This window comes from Vigna unguiculata, chromosome 7 (genome assembly GCF_037176805.1).
Source record: "Vigna unguiculata cultivar grain cowpea cultivar isolate G323 ecotype 2 chromosome 7, ASM3717680v1, whole genome shotgun sequence".
NCBI lineage: Eukaryota > Viridiplantae > Streptophyta > Magnoliopsida > Fabales > Fabaceae > Vigna > Vigna unguiculata.
This window is the reverse complement of record NC_140798.1, coordinates 28,495,136-28,504,421: the sequence shown is the minus strand read 5'-3', so window position 1 is coordinate 28,504,421 and position 9,286 is coordinate 28,495,136. Positions and strand designations below refer to the sequence as shown.

Here is a 9,286-nt window from a genome sequence, read left to right as displayed (position 1 = left end):
GTCCCAATTTTCGTCAACTTTTTTCAAATAGGTCCCAATTTTCGCGGGGTGCTCAAATAGGTCCTAATTTTGGTCAATTTGATTCAATTAGGTCCTAATTGGGTAACGCCATTTAAATTGATAACGTTTCACTGTACAATTGACTTTTCCTTGCTACATGTCGAAATAGTAATCCTACGTGTCATTTTTTCTTTATAATGAGATGGTTAATTAGGGGGTTAAACACATTAAGTCTTTAATTAAGAGGATTTAACGAAAAAAGAAAGAAAGTCAAATAAAACAGAAATTGCAGCGCGATTAAAAAGTAAAAGGGGTTAACCCATCTTAAGGTTTGTGCTGAGGGAATTGGCGATTTAGGTTACTGCGCTCGAATTTGTGGAAAAGATTGAAAAGGAATGTCACTTCATTTGTGGTGTGCAATTGCTACGGGGTCATCGTCAATTCATTGCAGATATCGCTACCAGGTTAGGTTTTCTATTGCGTTAGCGGTTTCGATTTCGTTTTTGGTTTTTGCTCGTTTGCGATTTTGTTTTTGGTCGTTTGCGATTGGCTTGGTGTTTGTTTCGAAAGCGATTTTGTTTGTTTTATTGTGCTATTGTGTTGTCATTGTCTGCTATTTTATGGCATTCTGATTTTTGTTGTAGTGTCCCACTCGTTTGTCCTGAACATCTTTGTCAGTGGATTGGGGTTGTGTGCGTGCTTTGTCGGTGTCGGTGCGGTTTGTTTGAAAGTTGTGGTCCCTTTTTTGTTCGTGGACCCTGTGTGTGTTGTTTCGAATGTTTTATGCCATATTAAATGTTTTTGTGGACCCTATGTGTGTTGCTTACAAATGTTTTTTATATCTGCCACATATCACTTGTTTGAAAAAGTGGTGTGTAATGTGTGATGACACTTTCGAAGTTGTGGTCCACCATGGTGGACTTTTTAAACAGTTTGGTCCTATTAATTACATAGGTGGGGAAACCACTGTTTGGGGTTGTGACCCAGACACGTGGAGTTATTTTGAGGTGGTAGGGGAAATCAGGGAAATGGGGTATGTTAATATTAAGGAGTTATGGTATGCAATAGAGAATGCCATGTATAAGTTGGAGGATGACAAAAGTGCAATAAATATGATGCATATTGCCAAACACTATGGCCAGGTTCATATGTTTGTTGTGCATGGTATATCTGAAGCAGAAGTTGTGGAAAACGACTTAGAGGATCAACAGGGTTTGCTTTGTGGGGCTGAGTTAGAGAGTGGGGAGGGCAATCACATAAATGTGGAGGTACAGGAGGTTGAGAAGGAGGTACAACAGGTTGAGGAGGAGGTCCAAAAGGAGGTTGAGGAGGAGGTCCAAAAGGAGGTTGAAAAGGAGGTTGAGGAGGAGGTTAATGAGGAGGTTCATGAGGAGGTTCGTGAGGAGGTTCATGAGGAGGTTCATGAGAAGGTTAATATGGAGGTTGAGGAGGAGGTTCACGAGGTTCAGGTTGAAGTGCAGATGGGGGTGATGGTTTAAGTGAATGTGAGGTGCAATCTCATATGAGGGGTGAGGAAGGAGTTCAACATGAGGATGAGGGACTTGTTGATGTCCAGATCAGTTTGGACAATGGTGATCATAATTTGTTTGAAGGGAGTGTAGAGGTGAATAATGAGCAAGAGTCTGACCAGGTGGAACATATTGAAAAAAAGAATGAAAGTGATGAAGAGGAATACAATGACAATGAGGAAGATGCTAGTTATGTAATTTCGGATAGAGAGACAACATGAGATGAATGGCAATCAGATGACCTCCTTAGTCTTAATAAAAGTGATGATGAAGGATATGTTGATGAAAGTTCAGGTGATAAAGGGGGCAGCTGTGGTCCTTTTGGCACTTTTGTCATGCCAAATTCCAGGGCTGACTATAGGTGGGATGTGGGCACAAATTTCATAGATAAGGAACATTTCCAACAAGCAATAATAACTTATGCAGTTCATTCTGGTAGAAACATAAGATGGGTTAAAAATGATAAACAAAGAGTGAGGGTGAAATGTATGGGGGCACAAGGAAAATGTGAATGGTCCGCATATACTGCATATATTCCATTACGCAAGACATGGCAACTAAGAAAAGTGGTTGATAGGCATAACTGTTCTAGGGAGTTTAAACTTAAGATTATGAGTGCAAAATGACTGAGTAAGAAGGTAGAGAAGTCTTTGATTGAAAATCCTAAATTCAAGATTAAGGATGTGCGAGAAAAAGGGTTGAGGAAGTGGAATACAAGTATTTCAGTGGCTATGGCTCGTAGGGCAAAATCCTTAGCTTCAGACCAAGTGGAAGGGTCATTCAAAGAACAGTTTCGAAGAATACATGATTATGCTTATGAAATTCTGAGATGCAATCCAAGGAGCACAGTCAAAGTTAAAGTGGATGAAATGCAAGGTGAGTCTGTATTTGGTAGGTTTTACGCATGTTTCAAAGCATTCAAAGATGCTTTTGTGCTTTGTCGCCCCTTTATTGGGTTAGATGGTTGCTTCCTCAAAGGGAAATATGGGGGCGAGTTGCTAACTGCAGTGGCATGGGATGCTAACGACCAGATGCTTCCTCTAGCATACGCCATTGTGGAGGTAGAGAACAAAGAGACTTGGAAATGGTTTTTGGAAATCCTAATGGATGATCTAGGAGGACCTGAAGTTTGTGGGGCATGTACATTTATGTCAGATCAACAAAAGGTTTGTATCTGTTCATGCAATTATTTTTATTCACATTAATCATTTTATAGCCATGTACTATATTAATTTTAATGCATATTACTGCTGTGAAACAGGGTTTGTTGCCTGCAATTCAGGAGTTATTACCTGGTGCAGAGCAACGATTTTGTATGAGGCATTTGTACTCTAATTTCAGAAAACGGTTTGGTGACCAGAAGTTGAAAAACTTAATGTGGAAGGCAGCAACTTTGACACATCCTGTGGCCTGGGAAAAGGGTAATGAGAGATATAAAAAAGGAGAATGGGGATGCTTTCAAGTACCTCATTGCTATACCACCTAGGTATGTATTGAAATCTCATTTATTTTATACTATTTAATATCAAAACTGACTTATCATAATTAATGTTTGTTTATACACAGGTTTTGGTCTAGATCAAGATTCACTAGGAATGTTGTGACTGACACAGTTGTAAATAACATGACAGAGGCATTTAACAGTGTGCTTGTTGATGCTAGAAGCAAGCCTGTTATCTCAATGTTGGAAGACATATGAATATACATGATGAAGAGGTGGCAATTTAAAAGACAAAAGCTGGAAAAAATGGAAGGGCAAATCTGTCCTAAAATAAACAGCAGACTACAAGAAGAATCCAAAAAAACTAGATACTGGATCCCAAGGTATGATTTATTTAAGTGTTGTTCATGTATAACCTGATCTGTGTTGATGATTTCTGCTGTAGAATCTGATATGTCTATATGAATTGTAATGTAGTTGTGATGGGGGCAAAGTATTTAAAGTTGCACACCTATCAGTGCTAGGTGACAAGTATGTTGTCAACCTAGACACCCAAGATTGCAGCTGCAGGAAGTGGATGATAACTGGCATCCCGTGCTGCCATGCACTTGCTGCCATCCGGTTCTTGAACTTGAATGCAGAAGATTATATCCCCTTATGTTTCAGGAAATCAACTTTTGAAGAGATGTACAACTCCATTATCTACCCTATCAATGGACAAAACATGTGGCCCACCACTGATTTCCCAGATGTCATGCCTCCACATAAAAGGATTATGCCTGGGCGACCCAAGAAAAAGAGAAGGCTGAAACAATGGGAGTTGAGGAAAGATGACACGCAATTACGAAAAGGTGGCCATAGAAAAAGATGCAGAGTTTGTCGTGAACTGGGGCACAATAGAACACATTGCCCACAATTGCCTACATAAGGACAATCCTCACAACCAACTGATGGTCCTCCACAACCAACCCAGCCATCTCAGGAACCAATTTCTGCTACTCCACAACCAACCCAGCCATCTCAGGAACCAACTTCTGCTCCTCCACAACCAACCCAGCCATGTCAAGAACCAACCAATTGTGCAGTTTGATTCACGTGTTTAAGCGACCTTTTACTGTATATGTAATTTGGTCTTTAAGTTTGAATTTTGATGGCTGTTATTTTGTAAAATTCATTAGCCATTTTTGGATCAATTGGATCACAGACTTTTTCGTTTTGTAAGTTGGTTAATTCAAGATTATGGTGAAGGAGAACAACTTGTTTAATCACAATTATGAGGATTTTGGTTATTTATGAATTAAAATTTTATTAGTATTGACATTCTTATACGACTTACAATGCAATTTATTCTATTGAGAACATTATTAAACAGGAAAAGTTTATCCAGTATACAATCTAATTAAACAATTTTTTTAAATTTTGGGACCTATTTGAACATCAATTACAAAAGTAGAGACCTATTTGAACAAAACTAACACAATTGAGGACCTGATTGAACATAAATAACTTAATTCATTCATAATTTTGGAAACTTCGTACATCATAACCTTCACAATTACAACCCTTTTCTGTCAATCTTTCAGCATCAACGCCAACATCACAATGTTTATCAACGCAACGATACTAACCACTATGGCTAATACATTAAACCATTTTTTCAGATCCCTAACTACATTCTCGAGATCTTCTATCTTCATGTTTTGGTTCACAATAACAACTTCTTTTTCTTCATCAACGTCTTCATACCACCATTTAAAAAAATTGCAGCAAACACCACCACCTTCACTTTGCCGCTGTTGATGAACAGAAAATACATAAAAGATTCATTAAATCAGACATACCCAGAACAATAGCAATTAAATCAATCTTACCTTGTAGTTAGCACAACCCCATAACTTTCTACCCACATTTCTCGGAGTTCTTGCTGTCCTCAGAACTGCAGCTTCCCCACAATCACAAATAGGTCTTAAAGCTTGGGTGTGAGAAGAGGGAACACTACGCTGCACGCAATTATTACAGTATGAAGAAGATGATTGGGTCCGAGACATCGCTGCAACAAAGCTTCAACGTTCCAACCATGAGCAAGGTCACACACGAGATGACTTCTTCGACTTTTTATAAACCCTAACACTTTATTTTTTAATTTTCATTATTTGCATTTAATTAAAAACTTAATGTGTTTAACCCACTAATTAACCACCTCATTGTAAAGAAACACGGACACGTAGGATTAGTATTTCGACACGTAGCAAAGAAAAGCCAACTGTACAGTGAAACGCTATCAATTTAAACGGCGTTACCCAATTAGGACTTAATTGAATCAAATTGACCAAAATTAGGACCTATTTGAGCACCCCGTGAAAATTGGGACCTATTTGAAAAAAGTTGACGAAAATTGGGACCAAAAAGGTATTTTAACCAAATAATTAAGTATAAATATTTTTACAAAATTAAGTACTAATATTTATATTATTTATCTCAATTTCAGACCAAATTTATTGTTTGTATGTTATACTAATATTTTTTATTAAAAACGACTTTTTAACGTATTATTTTATTAATTACTTTTTTAAGTAAGTACTCATGTTTTGTTAATTTTTATATTTTTTTCAAAATAGAACAATATTATCTCTTACTAATTTTAAACCAAAATTTCTATAGGTATGAATGTTATACTAATTTTTTTTATTAAAAATAACTTAATAAAATGTCTTTTACCATTAAATTTTAATATAAATTTCAAATACTTAATTTTTGTAAAACTTTTATACTTAATTACTTTTAATTTTATAAAAAATGGATTTTAATTATTAAAAAATATTAGGTCAAAATTGAATCAGATACACAAAAGTTAGTACTAAATTGAAACAAAAAAACATATATGAATGACATATGATAGTGATACTGGCACGTGGCATTGCAATGCTACGTGGCACTCACAATGTCACATGTCACACACATGGACTTGACACATGACATTTTAATTTTTTTTTTCAAAAAATTAAAAAAAAATTAAAAAAATTAAAAATAAAATAAAAAGAAATAAAAAAAATCACCAACTAACATATGATTATTCCGTTAAAAGGGACCTAAATGAAGTACTTTTTCAAAAGTTGGGATATATTTGACACTTTTTTTAAATGAGGTGAATATTTATTTGACACATACGAATAATTATTCCTAGATATTACAGCTACCTTTACTTAACAGACTTAGATGAATATAAATGCTGGGAATTGTATTTGCAGAGAGTTGAAAGGAAAGCAGCTTATGTGAATGAAAGAAATGAAGGGAAGTCAAGAAATCTCAAAAACACCATCCTCTTCCAAGGTACTTCTCATCTCTTTCTTCAACTAATTTCCTTTGTTTCTGATGATTTTGCAGTTAGGGTTTTACATGCGCGAGATCTCCTGCTTTTCAACTTTGTCGCTTGATTCATTTTTCTTCACTTTTCATGGATTCGCTGCAAATAATTGGTTGTTTCTCGGTCAATTTTACTGCTTGTTCTTTGTTTGTAGGTGAATCATATTATCCTGTCTATCATGCAATGGGCATTGTTCTCTTTAATAAAGCTACACAATTTATCATGTTTTTTTTTTTCTTTTTTTAGTGGTATTCCGCATAAGTTGTTGTTCACTTCGTCTGCATGTGTTCGTTTAGTGAGTAGGGTTCGGATCCCTCAAACATATAATGTTGTATTTGATTCTGGAATTTACGATTCACGTCTAGGGAAAGGGAAAAAATTATTAATGTACTGTTTTGGGTCATAATTTTAGATTATTAAGTGTTCAAATGGGCTAAGGATGAGATAGGACGTCAGAGATCTCAGCAAGTTTTAACCAAATTTGAGGACCGTGGGTGTGATGGGTACCAAACCTAGTACTAATGTAATCTAACTTTTCCTGACATGGTAACGGCAACCATCCTTGTTCAGAAGGAACTCAGATCCTTTGTTCTGCCAAAATCCTCTAGATGCTGCAAAATCTGGATGATTGATAGATTAATATAATAGTAGTTAATTAAGAGAATATGATCAATGGTTAATATATCTGCTACAGATAACCGATTTGTACACAAAAGATGCCAGAAATATTTTTCAAAAAGTGAAACTCAAATAAAAAGTTGTGTTTGTGAAAAATTCATAATAATTTATAAAATTTTCTGAATCTTTATGTAAAAGTTCTACAAACGGAATTAACAATTTTGATAAAATATCCAAATGTACAACAGAGGATCTACCTTCTTTCAGAAGGTGATGCGCTATTGTTCTGCCCTTGTATGCGTCTGTGGTGGCGCTCGTGTATCTGATATGTCAAAAGGTGGCTCATTGCTCATGCCTGTTTGTTGGAAAGCCCTTGTAGGTTCCAGAGCTTCATTGACCTAAATTCTCTTTAGCCTATGGTTTTGGTTTTAGCAGTCAAATTAGATATAGTGGTTATGTATTACCTGAATTATTCCCAGTTTATTAATCAATTAAGGCAAAGCTTGTCGAGAGGCCAAATGATTCATAGCTCGTTGAAACCAGTTTGTGCAGCGCATAGTTTAGTTACGAATTGATATTTGTTTGATAAACTTTTATACATTAGAACTTGCATTACCAACTAATGCTTGATGTTTAGATTGCTTTTGCCGCTGCTACGTGTAAAGTGGTGTTTGTTTCTACCGTTGAAAGGAACTAAACTAATAGATTCACTGCATTAAAAAATTAAAACTAAAGTTTGCATATTTGAATGTTTTCCAAACAGAGAACACTGTCAAGTCAGGGTTCAGTGGATATATACGCGGCGCAATGCAAAAACTGCTTGAAATGGAGGGTGATTGATACACAGGAAGAGTTTGAAGAGATTAGAAGTAAAGCCACTGAGGAACCGTTCATATGCAGCAGAAAGGATAATTGTTCATGTGATGAACCTGCTGATATTGAATATGATTCCACTCGAACCTGGGTCATTGACAAGCCTAACCTCCCAAAAACTCCACAAGGTTTCAAGAGGAGCTTGGTACTTAGAAAAGATTACTCCAAATTGGACGCTTACTACATCACACCTTCTGGGAAAAAACTGAGAACCCGCAATGAGATAGGAGCGTTTCTAAAAGATAATCCAGAATTCAAAGGTGTTACTGTTGCAGATTTTGATTTTTCTTCCCCAAAGATAATGCAGGACACCATCCCAGAGATAGTTGAGCAGAAGGATTCTGCTAACAAGAAAGCTAAGATAGCCAAAGGTGATGTTTGAGGAATATCATCTCAAGTTTGCATCATGCAAAGATGTTGATTCTGGTTGGTTTGTTGGATATTATTTTAGAAATTGTTGTAAAACTAAACATAGCAGCGTACGAACGAATTTTGTTGTATTATATTGTAATTTTAATTTTATTGTTAATTATGTTATCATTGCTTAAAATTAGCCCAAATTTACTGCCACATATATTCGGTTTTCAAACATCAAATGTGCACAGAACACGAAAGATATCACTGTATTCTTCTGCTAAACACCTCGTGTCCTTTTTTCGCACCAGGCTTCTGTGTCTCTTAATCTTCTTTTTTCCGCTTTTTAATCAACCACAAGGATTCTCTTGCGAAAGGAATAGCTGATTACTACTTTAAAACTCCCCCATTTGTTTCATAAAGTAACTGAGAATAAATTCGCTTCGGAAAAGTGACTTCGGACATGCACTCGATTTCTTGCCGTTGTTTTCATTTTTTCTAATTACATGGAATCATTCTGTTGATAAAGTAGAGAAAAAATTTTGACCTCCCAAATTATTTACTTTTTTTTTTTAATGAATTTCATATTAAAAGCTAAAGTACTCTTACAGTTACATTAAGAAAAAAGAGTATTGCTCCTTTCAAAAAAGGAACCCTATTGTAGTTGGTAGTGCTTTGAGTGGTGTTTGGGAACATCTATTTAGGGGTTATAAAGGAGGGCTTGTATTCTCTCAATTTGGTAATTGTGGTAAACATCATCTAACTTTCCTTCTTTTAATAATACATCTCTTCTTCGCCGAGAAAAAGAAAAATTGCTCTCTACGTGAACACTTAATATCATTGTGTCAATGATTTATAATTAAGGAGAGAAATTGTAATGCAAAATATCAATGATTTTAAATGCTTACGATGACTAATAAAAACGTAAAATTTTATGACGTTCTCATCAGGTTTATTTTTCTTCAGCTTATAAAATTTAATACGATTTGATTACTTTAGTATAATGGTCCAATGATCTGAAATTAAAAAATATAAATACATCACGTTTATACCGCGTTCACATAATTAAAATAGCAATAATATCATTTATACTTTTGCTATTTTATT

General features: G+C 35.4%; 2 protein-coding genes across 2 annotated transcripts; both read left to right on the top strand.

Annotated features, from left to right (window-relative positions):
• Window positions 1–1,522: 1,522 nt before the first annotated feature.
• Window positions 1,523–3,898, top strand: LOC146884750 (uncharacterized). Its single transcript, XM_085676015.1, has 5 exons — window positions 1,523–1,723; window positions 2,168–2,695; window positions 2,791–2,876; window positions 3,096–3,212; window positions 3,448–3,898. Exons 1-5 carry the CDS (start codon window positions 1,523–1,525, stop codon window positions 3,896–3,898), a joined length of 1,383 nt encoding a protein of 460 aa, XP_085532141.1.
• Window positions 3,899–6,162: 2,264 nt separating this feature from the next.
• LOC114190363 (methyl-CpG-binding domain-containing protein 4-like) lies at window positions 6,163–8,375 on the top strand. Its single transcript, XM_028079212.2, has 2 exons — window positions 6,163–6,300; window positions 7,716–8,375. The coding sequence occupies exons 1-2, from the start codon at window positions 6,247–6,249 to the stop codon at window positions 8,205–8,207; spliced, it is 546 nt and encodes a 181-aa protein (XP_027935013.2). The 5' UTR covers window positions 6,163–6,246; the 3' UTR covers window positions 8,208–8,375.
• Window positions 8,376–9,286: the final 911 nt, after the last annotated feature.

Excerpts from the sequence above, each read along its gene's own strand:
- LOC114190363 (XM_028079212.2), top strand. The coding sequence starts at position 6,247 with ATGAAAGAAATGAAGGGAAGTCAAGAAATCTCAAAAACACCATCCTCT. Across the intron at positions 6,301-7,715 it reads AAACACCATCCTCTTCCAAG|AGAACACTGTCAAGTCAGGG; the intron begins GTACTTCTCATC and ends TTTTCCAAACAG.
- LOC146884750 (XM_085676015.1), top strand. The coding sequence starts at position 1,523 with ATGAGGGGTGAGGAAGGAGTTCAACATGAGGATGAGGGACTTGTTGAT. Across the intron at positions 2,696-2,790 it reads TTATGTCAGATCAACAAAAG|GGTTTGTTGCCTGCAATTCA; the intron begins GTTTGTATCTGT and ends GCTGTGAAACAG. Across the intron at positions 2,877-3,095 it reads TACTCTAATTTCAGAAAACG|GTTTTGGTCTAGATCAAGAT; the intron begins GTTTGGTGACCA and ends GTTTATACACAG.